An 18,262-nucleotide genomic window follows, 5' to 3' on the forward strand; every position below is an offset into this window, starting at 1 on the left:
TAAAGAAACGGTGATTTACTCTCTCCTATTCGTATAATGGCCGAGCAACCGGGGCAAATATGCCTGGTCGCCCCTAAGGTGTGATGTAACAATCGTATCTATATCTGAACTCGGTTACCGTAATATGCGTTGAGTCGACCTTTGCTGGTATAGGTCGATTTTGACGGTGTTTCGCACCATGATAATTCTTGAAACTTGGTATGATATGTCGTGAAGGTAGTATTTAACACTGCTCCAAGTTTCAGGCTTGCTACTTAAAGATAAGGGTAGTAATTCCGTTTCCGAAGTTCAGTGTGTGCTGATCTATCATATACATAGTACAGCAAACAGATTTTACTCAAAAGCCGGTATTGGTCTCCATTGATTTTGACGATGTTCTATACCGAGATCGGTCATGACATTTGGCACGGTAAGTGTTAGTATCGACCGCTGTAACAAGTTTTAAGTTTGTCACTGAACTATGTGGGTGGTAATTTCGTTTCCAAAGTCGAGTAAGAGCTGACTCTTCATTTATCGCCAACAAATTTACGCAAAAGCCGTTATTGGTCTCTATTGATTTTAACGATGTTCCATACCGAGATCTGTCATGAGCTTTTGAACGGTATGTCTTGATTTTAGTATCGAACGCAGTGCCAAGTCTTAAAGTTGACACTCAATGCTTGGGGCAGTTATTTCGTTTTCGAGGTCGAGTATGGTCGAGATGCGCGCTGATCTGAAACTTAGCCTACCTACGTCATTGCGGATCTCACGCAAAAGTCGGTGTCGGTCTGTGCTAATCTATAGTCTGCGTTCCATAACGAGATCGGTGATGATATTTCCAATGGTATATCTCGATGATCGCATGAAACAGCTAACCAAGATTCTCGGTTTGCATTCAAATATTCACATAATTTTATGTTCGCCAATGTCCATTTCACTGTGAAATTGTGGCCTTCAAACCATTTGCTTACAATCCCCTGTCAAATGCGATAGCTATTTCATTTTCGATGTCGGCTAACAGCTGATCATTCGATCAGCCTATTCCTCGATCTATTTTACTCAAAGTTCGGTGTTCGTCTGTTTGTATTGATTTTGATAGTGTACCATACCGGAATGGGTTATGAGATTGCGTATGCTACTTCTCGATGATTTCTTGTAGCAGTATACTAAGTTTACGGCTTTTATTCATGTATTTATTGATTAATATATTTTCCAACGGCGATTTCGCAGCAGACTTATAGACAGTAAGCCGTATGTGTTGTGTCACAGTCTCCGGTTTCAAGGCCAAAATGTCCTATGTTGTTCCGAGACCGAAGTTCCGAGGCTGCTGTCCTTAGTTCTTCAAAGACCATTCAAATTGATGTTCTGGATTCAATATGACAGGCTCAATCTATGAGATAACAATTGCGTATGTGTCCGAACTCGTTGACCTTTCCAGTTAGGCTTACGCAATCTCTCGAGTTCTAGTCATTGGATTTGTCAGGTCAAGTCAAGTGCGAACATGAATCGTATTGAATCTTTGCTCCGTACGTAGTTTACGCAGTTGCCTTTAGAGTGAAAATGAGAGGTCTAGAAGTTGTCCAGTCTATTGATCCAATCGTACGCCGGGTGCCTCCGCTTTGGTTGCCTATTATCACCTGGTCGTAACCAGAGATGGCCACAGTCCGGTTCAGGAGCCGGAGCAGGATTTAAATGTTTTTTTACCTGGCCGGTCTGGATCCGGATTTTGAATTTGGGGTGACGGTCGGATTTTAGCCGGATTTTTTTGCTGTGATATGATTAATTAGCATTGTTCTGGTAGGATTTTTTTCGGATTTCGAACTGGACATTCACCAGCCGGATTTCTTTGGACTCTGAATTTCCAATTGCCAGCCGGATCCGGATGGATTCGGATCCCGAAATTTTGGAATCCGCCCATCTCTGGTCGTAACCACCAGCTCAGTGGTCGTAACACACCAGGATCGTGTACGAAACACTTTCGGACGGGCTTAGAAAAATTAGGGTCTATCGATTTGCGTAATCTCTAACTCTACCATAACGCATGCTACTAAGGATGACCTGATACTTGATTCGTGGCATAGGGACGATTCTTAGTTCACGTATATTTTGAAAAAATAATCCTTTGATTAAAAATAAATGAATAAAACATTTGTTACCACACTTCAAGTCACGGCTCACCGGCAAACCTCTCGCGGCACCTACGTTAAAATCACTGTTGTCGGGAAATTCATGTGACCATCATAAAGTTACTTTTTTACGTTGGAAAACGCCATTGTGACGTCATGTTGATAAAAGTCGCTCGCAGCCCTTGCCACACCACCCGATATTGTCACGAGCCGCCACTGGTATTTAGGTATATGCATTAGCTTGAAAACACAAACGCTTTGAAACATTCAGTCGAACTGACAATTTATCGAATATAAAATGCTTGATTATACAAAAAGTCCAGTACAATGGATGTACAGTGGATGTTTTTTCTGTTCACGAAAATATGCTTTTATCTGGAGTGACTTTTCAGAGATATCCCACCACCTGGGACATGAATATTCTCACATATTCTCAAAATACTGGTGAATACGTAACTAATCTTCCAGGGATCTAACACTCATAGGCCTTGACTCGGTATGTGTATGTCCATGTCTTTTCAAGGAAGCAAGCAGGCTAAACGCTTTTCCGCAGATCTGACATGCATATATTTTGACTCCGGCATGTGTATTTTCATGTATTTTCAACTGAGAATGCTGCCTAAAGGCTTTTCCGCAGACCTGGCACACATAGTTTTTGACTCCAGTATGTGTATTTCCATGTGTTTTCAAGTGACTAAGCTGGCTGAACGCTTTTCCGCAGATCTGACATATATATTGTTTGACTCCGGTATGTATATGTCCATGTGTCTTCAAGTTGCCAAGCATGGCAAACGCTTTTCCACAGATCTGACACTCATAATTTTTGAATCCAGTGTGTATATTTTCATGTCGTTTCAAGTCACCAATCTGGGTAAACACTCTTCCGCAGATCTGACATGCATACGTTTTGACTCCAGTATGTGTCTTTTCGTGTTTTTTCATGTCATCATGCCGGATAAATGCTCTTCCGCATATCTGACATGCATATTGTTTGACTCCAGTATGTGTATTCTGATGTGTTTTCAAGTTACTGATCTGATTAAACACTTTTCCACAAATCTCACATTCATAGTTTTTGACTCCAGTATGTATATTTCCATGTGTTTTCAAGTTACCAAGAAGGGTAAACGCTTTTCCGCAGATCTGACATGTATAGTTTTTGACTCCGGTATGTGTATTTCTGTGTCTTTTCAAGTCACCGTGCTGAGTAAACGCTTTCCCACATATCTCACACTCATAGTTTTTGACTCCCATATGTGCATTCAAGTGTGTCTTCAAGTTACCGAGGGATGTGAATGCTTTTCCGCAGATCTGACATGTGTAGTCTTTTATTCCAGTGTGAATATGCATGTGTCTTGTTAAATGTCTATTGAAGTTACCGATCCAAATAAACTTTCTGCCACAGATATCACATTCATGGCCTTTCACTCCATTATGTGTATTTCTATGTATCTTCAAATCCCTGCTCCCAATACACTTTTCGCCACAGACATCACATTCATGGTCGTCGAAAACAGTGTGAACTGTTCGATGTGCTCTCAATGCAGCCGTTGTAGAATAGGCTTTACCACAGATATCACATTCATCTTTCCTCGCTTCAATGTGGGATTGCAGGTGAGTTTTCATTTCGCCACGACGATGGACGCATTTCCCACAGATCCAACACTTTTTTCTGGTCATTCTTGCGGATGAATGTAATCTACTCCATCAAGCGTCACACAATAACACCGACAGTTCTTTGTCCAATACCGGATTTTGTGTTCTTGCAATCCAAAGGCTATTGCGTAGTATGATACTTGTTATAATATAACATTAGTCTGAATCGCAATATCATCAGAGAACAAGTTATTCAATGACGGATCAGTCTAATGATGAAAGAATTATAATAATTTCTAGAATCACCAACATATGACATATTGATAGGCGTTACCTCGAATATATCTCAGCATTGTAATAATCTGTAACCAGACACATTGTTATGAAATAATCGACACATTTTTCGCTAGGCTGCAATTGCGGAGAATAAACAAATTTTCAGAACAGGGTGATCTTGAAGGAATCTGGTAACTTGGCTGGAATAATTTAAATTTTCAGAATATATCGTAGATGACCGAATTTCAACTCTGTATTTGTTGGAAATTGTCGATGCATATGCTGAATTATAAGATAGCCAGTTCTCGTAGGTCATGTGTAAGTCTCAGCTCATTTAAATGACAAATAATATAGAACCAATTCACAACAAGTAGTACAATTACCATGAATCATTTCATTGCAACCTTGTGTATGATTTGCAATAGAAACACATTCATCGCAGAGTCTATGTTCTAAATTTTCCTAGCAATAATGAGTACGTTTAAATATCCCCGCTACGACAGCACAAGTAATGAAATTCGAACCGATGGGTATTTAGTGAATGGTAAATTTGTGAAAGTCGTGGCCGGCATACTTTTCAACATAAAAATATATCATCTAACATGAATTCCATGTGGTGTACTTCTTGATGTACTAATCACAAAGACCTGACTCAAAGGAAACGTGACACGAAGTTGATTGAAATCATATCGGGAATGATAGCTCTTTATTATTGATGTCGAAAGTGTTATATTTCTTCAACTCAAACATTTTTCAATGTATCACTCACAAGATATGAGCCTTGGGTGTGAGTATACTTTTTGGCATGATCTGATCAAGTAAATCGTTGCTGAGTAGAGAATCGTCACTCAAAAATAGAAGGAGTTGGTGTCCCCCCTTAATTATAAACTCCAGACTTCAAGCCAAACAAGGGTAATTTCTGTATATGAATATTAGTTTCTTGTTATGAATTGATTTTCAAAAAATATTTTTGTGGGATTTTCAAACGTCAATGAGATCCACAAGAAGGGTAGCTGCGAGCGGCAGTTGGGAACTACTGGTTTAAACGCTTTTCTGCAGACCTGACATACATAGTTTTTGAATTCAGTATGTGTATTTCCATGTCTTTTCAAGTGCCCAAGCAGGGTAAATGCTTTCGGTAGATCTGACATGCATACTTTCTGACTCCAGTATGTATATTTCCATGTGTTTTCCACACAAACGATTTACCACAGATCTGACAGTCATGGATTTTGACTCCAACGTGAGCAGCAATATGATCTGTTAAAGATGTCTTCCTAGTGAAAGACTTCCGACACATCTCACATTGATACTTTACTTCCGTTTGTGTATCCAGATGTCTTTTCGCGTGACCGATCGGATTATAATCTTTGACAATGACCTTGCATTCATGATTTTCCAAAACAGTGTGGGACAGTAAATGTTTTTCAATGTTGCGATTGTAGTAAAGGCTTTTACAGAGGAAAAATAGCAATAACGGTTCAGTTTGATAAAATACAAAATCCAATCAATACAGGAATAACAATCATATGATAGCTTAATAGGCTACCAGTTTGGTTGGATTTGCTAGGCATCGTAATGATGAATAAGCAGACAATTCGGACAGTTACCAATTTAGAACAGTTGTTCCAGATAGATTATTGATTCTCAAACTGGGATCCGTGGTCCGTTTCAAAAATTCAAATGATCGAGGAAATTTTTTAAAAAGCAATTTTTTAAAAGTGTGTCGAGCGATTCAAGATTCCAATACGTGCAAAATTGGGTACACAGTTTATGATATTGGATATGATATCAACGTCCGCTATCGTTTTTACCATTATGCAAACTCCTTATGGAATTAGACAGATTAGATTTGTCTGATCTAAACTCCTGAACAGTGACGTGCTGTCAAATGAGGCAGGTGAGGTATTGCCTTACCTGTCGTCAGGGTGAGCAAGAGAAAATTGTGAAAACCCTCAATGATAATTGATATTTTTCATCGATATTCATAAATAACTAAATTGTGAACATTGTTTTCACCCAACATCATCAATTTGCATAATTATTATTCAAAAATACATCGCGAAAGGAGAGGCGAGGCACGGGCGGGTCGTGACTCACCTGCGACAATGCAATTCATCATAAACAGCTCGGGATTCATAATAATTGGTCTCAGTCAAATGCTGTCGTCGTACTGATTCCGAAAACCCAAATATTAACAGTCTCATAGCATCAGAACCCCTCAAAATGATCAAGGAATGTGAAATTCGGCTTTATTACAGACGATGCCATACAGCACTTGGACAATCTAAGCACAGTGAAGCGCGCTATCGATTTCGAGAAAACAACAGTCTTGTAGGACTTGTTTAGTAGCGACGGCCAATACGTAATGTGGAGAAAATACATTTCCAACTGATGTATAGCTGATATGTTCTGGCAAAATTGCGAGAGTATGGAAAAAATTTTCATCTCATATTTGGAAATTTCCATACTATACCATACATGTAGTTTCCCCTATTCCATACTGAAATTTCGTTCCATACCATATCAAACCATGACCTAGCTTTATTGAATCTGATTTGTGCAGTGCGAGCCAAATATCACAGGTGCTAATCATACGATGTAATTTGAATGTTACAGCAACAGGAAAAATACTAACATTCTCATCTAGAAACAGATAAGTGAGAAAAAACGACGTATACCAAGAATTTCCGTGGCAGCTATAATGGACGTATGCAAGAGGCTTAGTGACACGAAGATACCAGCCCACCAGCATTTCTACAATCTTAGCCCAGTAATCATACAGCCGGAAAGCTTATCCATAGATATATGCGCTGTGTACTTGTTAAGATTTGATCCTAATATTAAATCATATTGATATGGTGGCAGTTTTGTTCTTATGACAGTGTCATGTTCAAGATAATCATCACCAAACGGAACCGACTCGTTTTTCGCTATTTTTCTGCTCATTCCCAAGTAGTATAAAATTGATGTATCAGCAGGAACAATCAACATTTAAATGCAATACCGTTTTGCAGCATGGCAACACAAAGGTTTCGAAACATTCCATATGTCTGAATGAAATATTTGTCAATCTGACAATTCATTAAATGTAAGGTGTTAACGATGCAAAAATTTCAAGATATGTGATGTATCCTGTGTTCAATAAAATGTGCTTTCAGCTAGAATGGCACTCCAGATATATCCCACAATTTATTGTCACCTCTGGCATGATATTCACACATCTCCTTAAAATACTGGTGAGTAAGTAAACGCTTTCCACGAGTCCAACACTCATATTTTCTGACACCGGTTATGTGCATTTTCATATGGCTTCTAGTGACCAAGCCGGATAAACGCTTTCCTGTAGACCTGACAGTCATAGTTTCTGATTCCAGTATGTATGTTGCCATGTGTTTTCAAGTGATCAAGCCGGCTGAACGCTTTTCCGCATATCTGACATGCATAGCATTTGACTCCGGCATGTGCAATTTCATGTCTTTTCACGTGACCGTGCCGTGTAAATGCTTTTCTGCACGTCTGAAATTCATAGTTTTTTACTCCTGTATGTGTATACTAATGTATTTTCAAGTTATTGAGTTGACTAAAACCTCTTCCACATATCTCACATTCATAGTTCTTGACTCCGGTATGTGTATGTCCATGTCTTTTGAAGTCAACAAGATGGGTAATCGCTTTTCCGCAAATCTGAAATGCATACTTTTTGACGCCAGTATGTGCATTTCCATGTGTTTTCAGGTGGCCGAGCCTCACAAACAAATTTCCACAGATATGACAATCGTGGTTTTTGACTCCAAGGGGAGAAGTATGTGTATATGCATGTATTTTCGAGTGACAATTCAGATTGTCCTCTTTGCCAATGGTCATACATTCATTATTTTTCAAACCAGTGTGAGATAGCGTATGTTTTTTCAGTGTAGCGATTGCAGCAAAGGCTTTTCAGCAGATCTCACATTCAGTATTTCCATCTATAAGGTGGAATCGCAAGTGGGTTTTCAAACCGTCATGACGATGGAAGCTCATTCCACAGAGCCAGCACATCTTCTTCGTCATCTTTCTGGAATTTCTGTATATCACTTTAATTCATCAAGCATCGCGCATGAACCGCTCTCTGTTTGAAAACGAGTACTCAACGATAGCTTGGAATGAGCTATTAAAGAGTACTATAATTCTTGTATTATAGCAACCTTGTCTGAAACACAGAGGATAAATCGCAATATTGAATAAGTTTGATAAATTACAAAATCCAACCAATACATGAATAAAAACATAATAAATATTATTATTTGTTAAGTTGAATTTTTGTAATTGTAATGATCGGTAATCAGATAATTCAGATGAGTAGTTCCATAAAGATGTTACGCCTGTATTTTGGAGATCACAATTAGATTTCAGATACCCTTTCGAAAATTTGCTACAGATAGAACATTTGGGACGTTCAGGTTTCAACTTGATCGTCTGATAGAATCCAGCTCCAAGACACTGAACCGTAAAGTTACTCTGCTTTCAGCGAGTCCATCGAAAGACTGACTATCACATTACAAACAGTTCCGGATCAACTGTGACATTTTCAGCACGGTTCGGCTAGGCGATTGGCGACGGATAACTGGTTCGGAGTAGGGACCTGGTCCCTTTAAACACCAGCACCGATAGCACTAGCCGACACAGGATTGTGTCTGTAGACCAGTAGTTCTTCAACGTTTTCAACCACGACGCAAATCCAAGTGATATTGTCATCTTGCGATCCAAGACTCGCTCATAGAAATGAATACATTTCAAACGCTACTATGCTACATTTTTCACGGGCAAGCTGTACGTAACGGCTTTCTATGAAACATGATTCATCACATTGATCACAATAACTATATTAGTCATTGAAGTCACATAATATTCATCATCCATGGTATTATTTGTGCACAATTTTCTTTATGCGCATATTTAGGGTTTCCAAAATTTTTCTACTCACAAGCTCTTTGCAGCAAATTTTCAAGATTAGGGTCACCTGAACCATTGGTCGCGATCGATTTTACAGAAGCAAGTAGGCCTAAGAGAAAACGACAAGCACCACTGGCAGGTAGAATTATATGATTTTTATCCGGACCTCCATGAATTTTATGTTCTGCCCCCCCATTTACCCATTACGACAGAATGCTAGAGTGGGAAAATGTTGACGCAATATTGATGATTTAACCTCAGCAAGTGACGCGACTCTTTTCCCTTCTCCCTCTTTCCGTCTCTTTCTCTTTCCCAGAACCGAAACACACATGATTAAGAATCTGCGCATTGGCCTCGATGCAAAATTCATATTAAGGTAATTGAACTTCTTTGCTGACAGGAAAAATATTGGTATCCATCCACCTAATGTGCATATGCATATGCATGAGGGTAACTTGGCATTGTTACCGTTTATTTCAACAATCAAACAGGGATCCCCTTCAGGTTGGCTTTGTAAGGATGCTGCATACTGCATACTGGCAGAACACCATATCAGACCATAAGGAGCTGCCAGTTGTAGCGCTAAGATACTCTAGCAATCTGAACGAAACAGAATGTTAAGGAGTGAAAATGTCAATAAGTTGTGTGAAATGGATGGCAGAAACAAGCACATATTTACAAGATAGTTACTACACTGAAACTTATAATGAAATCGAACCTAAAGTACACCGACTGCTAATTATGAGAGAATATGGGAATGGATATGTAGCCTACTTGCAGATTGAAATGTTTGTGCAACGAACATAAGCATTAGCTCATCACACTGTGATACAAAAATTTTAACATCCACATCAAACTGCTTTGTTCTGGTCTGCTCTGTTTTATTGAAGCAGATTGGTGCAGTGCAAACCAGATTTTTCAGTTAGTAAGCATACACTTTCATTTAAATGTGAAGGAGAGGCACTCATATTCACGTAGTGAAACAAGTGAGTATGTAGTGGTAAAAAGACCAAAGACACGTAACCATTAGTTCAATATCATCCCAGAAATTAGGCGTCCCAAAATGGTGCTCCATAGATATATGTGCTACATGATAGTACATATTTCATTGCAATATTAAATCAAATTTATGTGCAGGCAGAGTGAATGGACGATGCCACTGAGTAACGGCATATTTTACTATTGGCTATCCAATGTTACTGTATAACGGTATATTAAAAATTATCATCACGGATATCATCTATTCCTTGCTCCTTCATTTCAAAGTTGTTTTAAATTTGTGTGTCAACAGTAACATCCAGCAGCTAAATGCGGAAACGGTTCTTCAGCTCGAACACACAAACGATTCGAAGCATTTAGTATGAAAGTATGAAACATTTATCTGACAATTTATCAAATACAAAATGTTAACGATGGTTGCTGATTCAAAAAGTCTAGTACATTGGATGCATCTTGTGTTCACGAAAACTCGGTTCTCGCTGTAATGACTTTTCATAGATATCACAGAAACACCGTACTTGCTACCTCTAGCATGAATATACAGTGGACACGATCCATACATGTTCTAAAATTAACACTGGTGAATAGTAAGTAAGCGCATTTCAGCAGATCTGACATGCATAGTTTTTGAGCCCAATATGTATATTTTCATGTATTTCCAAGTTACCAAGCAGGGTAATAGCTTTTTCGTGGACCTGACACTCATAGTCTTTGCCTCCAGTATGTGTATTTCCATAGGTTTTGAAGTCACTAAGCTGGATAAACACTTTTCCGCAGATTTGATATTCATTAGTTTGTGAATCCGGTATGTGCATTATCATGTGCTTTCAAGTCATTGAGCAGGGTAAACGGCTTTCTGCAGATCTGCCATGCATAGTTTTCGACAACAGTATGTGCATTTCCATGTATTTCCAAGTTACCAAGCCATGTAAACGCTTTTCTGTAGATCTGAAATGCATTAGTTTCTGATTCCGGTTTAAGTTACTGAGCCACGTAAACGGTTTTCCGCAGATCTGCCATGCGCAGTTTTTGACTCCGATGTGCGCATTTCCATGTATTTTCAAGTGAAAAAGCCGTTTATACGGTTTTCCGCCGACCTGACACTCATTGTTTTTGACTCCAATATGTTTATTTCGATATGTTTTCAGATCAACAAGCCGGTTAAACGCTTTTCCGCAGCTTTATCCTGCAAATGCTTCGAATCCAGTATGTGTATGTCCGTGTAATTTCAAGTGATCAAGCTGGCTAAACGTTTTCCTGCTGATCTGCAACGCATAGCTATCGACTCCAGTAAGAGTATTTCCATTTCCTATCAAGTTGGCAAGTCTGGTAAACGCTTTTCCATAGACCTGACACTCAGTTTTTGACTCGAGCATGTGTATTTTCATGTGTTTTCAGGTGATGAAGCATGCTAAACGCTTTTCCGCAGATCTGACATGCATAGTTTTTTACTCCATATGTGTATTGCCATGTCTTCTCAAGTTCGAAAGGTGGCTAAATGTTTTTCCGCAGATCTGACATGCATAGTTTTTTACTCTAGTATGTGTATAAACATGTGTTATTAAGCACGAATGCTGGCCAAATTTTTTTCCGCAGATCTGACATGCATATTGTTTGACTCCAGTATGTGTATGGCAATGTGTTTTCAAGTCATGAAGCTGGCTAAACGCTTTTCCGCAGATCTGACATGCATAGTTTTTGACTCCAGTATGTGTATTTTCATGTCTTTTCAAGTCGTGAAGCTGGCTGAATGCTTTCGCGCAGATCTGACATTCATAGTTTTTGACTCTTGTGTGTGTATTTTCATGTTTTTTCAAATCAGAACGCCGGGTAAATGCTTTTCCGCAGATGTGACATTCATAGTTTGTGACTCCGGTATGTGTAATCCCATGTGTTTTCAAGTTACCGATCTGACTAAATGCTTTTCCGCATATCTCACACTCATAGTTTTTGACTCCAGTATGTGTATTTTCATGTCTTTTCAAGCCGTGAAGCATGCTAAACGCTTTTCCGCAGATCTGACATGCATAGTTTTTGACTCCAGTATGTGTATTGCCATGTCTTCTCAAGTTCGAATGCTGGCTAAATGTTTTTCCGCAGATCTGACATGCATAGTTTTTTACCCCAGTATGTGTATTAATATGTGTTTTTAAGCACCAATGCCGGCCAAATTTTTTTCCGCAGATCTGACATGCATATTGTTTGACTCCGGTATGTGTATGGCAATGTGTTTTCAAGTCATGAAGCTGGCTCAACGCTTTTCCGCAGATCCGACATGCATAGTTTTTGACTCCAGTATGTGTATTTTCATGTCTTTTCAAGTCGTGAAGCCGGCTAAATGCTTTTGCGCAGATCTGACATTCATAGTTTTTGACTCCTGTGTGTGTATTCTCATGTTTTTTCAAATCATAACGCCGGGTAAATGCTTTTCCGCAGATGAGACATTCATAGATTGTGACTCCGGTATGTGTAATCCCATGTGATTTCAAGTTACCGATCTGACTAAATGCTTTTCGGCATATCTCACACTCATGGTTTTTGACTCCAGCATGTGTATTTCCATGTTCTTTCAAGCTGCTATGCTGAGTAATTGCTTTTCCACATAATTCACATTCATACTTTTTGATTCCAGTATGTATATCTCCATCACCCATCACTGAAATTCACCATGGAAAAAGAGGTTAATAATTCATTAGCATTCCTTGATGTTGTAGTGGAAAAGACGGGTGCTAATTTTGTTACATCAGTTTACCGTAAGCCTACATTCAGTGGGCAATACATTTCGTGGGATTCTTTCTGTCCAGTAAAACGTAAAGTAAATTTGATAAGAACTCTGGTACACAGGGCTCTGATGATTTGTAGTAAAGTCAAACTTGATTCTGAATTGGAGAACATTCGGTCAATCTTTCAGTCAAATGGTTATCCCGATCATATCATTAAAATGACCATAGATCGTAAACTCAAAGATTTCAGAAAAGTTAAACCGTTTGGACCTAGAAAATGTCCTGTTTATTTGCATCTTCCTTGGATTGGGAAAGTGTCCAACAGGTTTGAAAAACAAATTAAATCGTCAGTGAGCCATTGTTTTTCACAAGTAGAACCTCAGATAATCTTCATGACGAAATCTCTGATGCCTGCAACGCAAAAGGATGTGCTACCTGCGACAAATCAAAGCAACATAATATATGAATACACGTGCCGATGTGAGAGTCGGTATGTAGGTCGCACGTCTCAGCGCTTGCAGCAAAGAATTCGCCAGCATGTCCCACGGCAAATTAGAATAAATAATGTTTCTCCAACTCCTTCATCGCAGTCTGTTGACACACTGCGTGATTATGATCAAGTTACTGCTTGTAATTCGGCTATTGGACAGCATCTCTTATCCCATCCAGAATGTGCTGATCATTACAATGACAGTCAATTTTCTATACTCGCTCGTGGCCGTTCTCTTTTTCATTTAAAGGTCCTGGAATCTACGATCATAAAGCTACGAAAGCCGATTCTCTGTCGCCAGAAGGAACGCCTCTACACTCTTGGAATATTTCATTAATGTTATGTGTTGTGTTTTCGGTTATTTGTAACCGAATATGTACTCGTTAACGTTTGTTTTGTACCGTTACTACCGTATCTAGCCCGTCTACTAGTTGTTTGTTTTTGTTATTATTACGTCATACAGACAAAATAGTTCTTACATTTCGAATTTGATTCACCCCATCACTAACGTTCGCTACTGATGAGAGTTAGTCGAAAAGCTTTTAGCGAATAAATTAACAATATGAAGTTATTGTTTCGCGTTATTCTGAAGTTCTGTACCACAAATCACTTGTTCAAATACTTTCGCAAAAGGTACAGTGACCAACAATTGGAGATCCTTAATAAGTTGGTCAGAACTCGGGGGAAAATTCGAAATCTACGGTATCATGTAGCCTTTCTTAAGGCTTGTATAAAGAAAAGAGTTGTACCAAAGTTTCTGAAGACGAGGATAGAGAAATCGCGTGCTCGCATCAACTCCAGGATTGAGAGTGCATTTTTACATGATGAGATCGAGAACAGCGTAAAAGAGATGAGTACCGTAACTCAACGTTGTGCCAAGCTTAAGCAGCAGGCAGTGCAGTTTTTATCTTATTTTGACCTGATACGGTTTTGTCGTTATATGGCCAAAATTGATGCACGTAAAGAGGATGAGAAGGTACGGCAGAATGAGCGTAACATCAACTTGCTTCTCAAGACACGATACGGTACCAAGGCAGTTGCTGGTAGTAAGGTTATTACCAACTTATCGGACTATGAGCTGAGTGACACAGAAGAGTTGGTACTATCCCTTGGTCTTGATTTTTCTGTGCCACCGACAGAAATCAAGCGTGAGGAAGTCTTTGCTGAATTTGAGGTATTACTTGGACAATTGTCACATCATCACCAGAAATTTGATGATGAAAGCAGAGCTAAGGAACACAGTGAGAAAATTGTGGCCCTTAAAGCCAAACTAAGTAGCTTAGCGCATGGTTTTTGTGGAACTCCAATCGACAGAAGTGATTTCACGATGACGTCCGATTGTTACAGGAGCATCAGATCCCTGAAATCCAATAAGTCAATTCACATAACCAAACCTGATAAAGGATCTGGTGTAGTCATTTTGAATAAGTGTGACTACATTTCTAAAATGGATTCAATTCTCGGCGACAAGTCTAAATTTGAAATCCTTGGCCCTGCGTGTGACAATGACAACACCTCCAAGATAGAAGCTCGTATTCAGCGTCTACTATTGACCCTCAAGAAGGCGGGAAAAATCTCTTCTGCTGAATACGACGACATCAGACCCACTGGCTCTATTCGACCACGTATGTATGGTCTTCCGAAGACCCATAAATCGAATGTACCCTTACGTCCGATACTATCGATGGTTGGATCAGCGTATCACAAAGTCGCGAAGTGGATTGCAAGATATCTTGAGCCGGTGAGTTTGTTCTATGGTGGTAACTGCATTCGTGACTCGTTCACATTTGCTGATACCATTCGTAATGTTGATCTCGATGAGTCCGAAATCTCTATGTGTTCGTTTGATATATCTAGTTTATTCACGAACGTGCCAGTTCAAGAGACTATAGAGATTTGTGCCAATGAGCTCTATGGTGGTGTCCTTCCATCTCCTCCATTCTCAAGGTCTTCTTTTGTTAAATTAATGCGATTGATCACTTGTGATGTCGAATTTAGTTTCAATAACACCATATATACACAGATCGATGGTGTTGCAATGGGATCGCCGCTTGGTCCCATTCTGGCTAACATTTTTGTGGGGTATTACGAAAAACGGTTATTCGAAGATATTGATCGACCATTAATGTATCAAAGATATGTTGATGACACCTTCGCCATATTTGAAAATGAATCCCAGTGTGATTTGTTTCTGAGCAAATTGAATGGTCTTCACCCATCACTGAAATTCACCATGGAAAAAGAGGTTAATAATTCATTAGCATTCCTTGATGTTGTAGTGGAAAAGACGGGTGCTAATTTTGTTACATCAGTTTACCGTAAGCCTACATTCAGTGGGCAATACATTTCGTGGGATTCTTTCTGTCCAGTAAAACGTAAAGTAAATTTGATAAGAACTCTGGTACACAGGGCTCTGATGATTTGTAGTAAAGTCAAACTTGATTCTGAATTGGAGAACATTCGGTCAATCTTTCAGTCAAATGGTTATCCCGATCATATCATTAAAATGACCATAGATCGTAAACTCAAAGATTTCAGAAAAGTTAAACCGTTTGGACCTAGAAAATGTCCTGTTTATTTGCATCTTCCTTGGATTGGGAAAGTGTCCAACAGGTTTGAAAAACAAATTAAATCGTCAGTGAGCCATTGTTTTTCACAAGTAGAACCTCAGATAATCTTCATGACGAAATCTCTGATGCCTGCAACGCAAAAGGATGTGCTACCTGCGACAAATCAAAGCAACATAATATATGAATACACGTGCCGATGTGAGAGTCGGTATGTAGGTCGCACGTCTCAGCGCTTGCAGCAAAGAATTCGCCAGCATGTCCCACGGCAAATTAGAATAAATAATGTTTCTCCAACTCCTTCATCGCAGTCTGTTGACACACTGCGTGATTATGATCAAGTTACTGCTTGTAATTCGGCTATTGGACAGCATCTCTTATCCCATCCAGAATGTGCTGATCATTACAATGACAGTCAATTTTCTATACTCGCTCGTGGCCGTTCTCTTTTTCATTTAAAGGTCCTGGAATCTACGATCATAAAGCTACGAAAGCCGATTCTCTGTCGCCAGAAGGAACGCCTCTACACTCTTGGAATATTTCATTAATGTTATGTGTTGTGTTTTCGGTTATTTGTAACCGAATATGTACTCGTTAACGTTTGTTTTGTACCGTTACTACCGTATCTAGCCCGTCTACTAGTTGTTTGTTTTTGTTATTATTACGTCATACAGACAAAATAGTTCTTACATTTCGAATTTGATTCACCCCATCACTAACGTTCGCTACTGATGAGAGTTAGTCGAAAAGCTTTTAGCGAATAAATTAACAATATGAAGTTATTGTTTCGCGTTATTCTGAAGTTCTGTACCACAAATCACTTGTTCAAATACTTTCGCAAAAGGTACAGTGACCAACAATTGGAGATCCTTAATAAGTTGGTCAGAACTCGGGGGAAAATTCGAAATCTACGGTATCATGTAGCCTTTCTTAAGGCTTGTATAAAGAAAAGAGTTGTACCAAAGTTTCTGAAGACGAGGATAGAGAAATCGCGTGCTCGCATCAACTCCAGGATTGAGAGTGCATTTTTACATGATGAGATCGAGAACAGCGTAAAAGAGATGAGTACCGTAACTCAACGTTGTGCCAAGCTTAAGCAGCAGGCAGTGCAGTTTTTATCTTATTTTGACCTGATACGGTTTTGTCGTTATATGGCCAAAATTGATGCACGTAAAGAGGATGAGAAGGTACGGCAGAATGAGCGTAACATCAACTTGCTTCTCAAGACACGATACGGTACCAAGGCAGTTGCTGGTAGTAAGGTTATTACCAACTTATCGGACTATGAGCTGAGTGACACAGAAGAGTTGGTACTATCCCTTGGTCTTGATTTTTCTGTGCCACCGACAGAAATCAAGCGTGAGGAAGTCTTTGCTGAATTTGAGGTATTACTTGGACAATTGTCACATCATCACCAGAAATTTGATGATGAAAGCAGAGCTAAGGAACACAGTGAGAAAATTGTGGCCCTTAAAGCCAAACTAAGTAGCTTAGCGCATGGTTTTTGTGGAACTCCAATCGACAGAAGTGATTTCACGATGACGTCCGATTGTTACAGGAGCATCAGATCCCTGAAATCCAATAAGTCAATTCACATAACCAAACCTGATAAAGGATCTGGTGTAGTCATTTTGAATAAGTGTGACTACATTTCTAAAATGGATTCAATTCTCGGCGACAAGTCTAAATTTGAAATCCTTGGCCCTGCGTGTGACAATGACAACACCTCCAAGATAGAAGCTCGTATTCAGCGTCTACTATTGACCCTCAAGAAGGCGGGAAAAATCTCTTCTGCTGAATACGACGACATCAGACCCACTGGCTCTATTCGACCACGTATGTATGGTCTTCCGAAGACCCATAAATCGAATGTACCCTTACGTCCGATACTATCGATGGTTGGATCAGCGTATCACAAAGTCGCGAAGTGGATTGCAAGATATCTTGAGCCGGTGAGTTTGTTCTATGGTGGTAACTGCATTCGTGACTCGTTCACATTTGCTGATACCATTCGTAATGTTGATCTCGATGAGTCCGAAATCTCTATGTGTTCGTTTGATATATCTAGTTTATTCACGAACGTGCCAGTTCAAGAGACTATAGAGATTTGTGCCAATGAGCTCTATGGTGGTGTCCTTCCATCTCCTCCATTCTCAAGGTCTTCTTTTGTTAAATTAATGCGATTGATCACTTGTGATGTCGAATTTAGTTTCAATAACACCATATATACACAGATCGATGGTGTTGCAATGGGATCGCCGCTTGGTCCCATTCTGGCTAACATTTTTGTGGGGTATTACGAAAAACGGTTATTCGAAGATATTGATCGACCATTAATGTATCAAAGATATGTTGATGACACCTTCGCCATATTTGAAAATGAATCCCAGTGTGATTTGTTTCTGAGCAAATTGAATGGTCTTCACCCATCACTGAAATTCACCATGGAAAAAGAGGTTAATAATTCATTAGCATTCCTTGATGTTGTAGTGGAAAAGACGGGTGCTAATTTTGTTACATCAGTTTACCGTAAGCCTACATTCAGTGGGCAATACATTTCGTGGGATTCTT

General features: G+C 39.3%; 2 protein-coding genes across 2 annotated transcripts; both read right to left on the bottom strand.

The window, feature by feature from the left end:
* Positions 1-2,339: 2,339 nt before the first annotated feature.
* On the bottom strand, positions 2,340-5,237 carry LOC145434180 (uncharacterized). Its single transcript, XM_080311499.1, has one exon. The coding sequence runs from the start codon at positions 3,783-3,785 to the stop codon at positions 2,562-2,564; it is 1,224 nt and encodes a 407-aa protein (XP_080167625.1). The 5' UTR covers positions 3,786-5,237; the 3' UTR covers positions 2,340-2,561.
* A 4,274-nt stretch (positions 5,238-9,511) lies between these two features.
* LOC145437957 (uncharacterized) lies at positions 9,512-12,565 on the bottom strand. Its single transcript, XM_080315331.1, has one exon. The coding sequence runs from the start codon at positions 12,563-12,565 to the stop codon at positions 11,360-11,362; it is 1,206 nt and encodes a 401-aa protein (XP_080171457.1). The 3' UTR covers positions 9,512-11,359.
* Between the last annotated feature and the right edge of the window lie 5,697 nt (positions 12,566-18,262).

This window comes from Botryllus schlosseri, chromosome 1 (assembly GCF_051294905.1).
Source record: "Botryllus schlosseri isolate E-star chromosome 1, Bs_hap1, whole genome shotgun sequence".
Classification (NCBI taxonomy): Eukaryota; Metazoa; Chordata; class Ascidiacea; order Stolidobranchia; family Styelidae; genus Botryllus; species Botryllus schlosseri.

Bases quoted from the DNA above. Each gene is read 5' to 3' on its own strand.
- LOC145434180 (XM_080311499.1), bottom strand. From the start codon at position 3,785: ATGACCAGAAAAAAGTGTTGGATCTGTGGGAAATGCGTCCATCGTCGT.
- LOC145437957 (XM_080315331.1), bottom strand. From the start codon at position 12,565: ATGGGTGATGGAGATATACATACTGGAATCAAAAAGTATGAATGTGAA.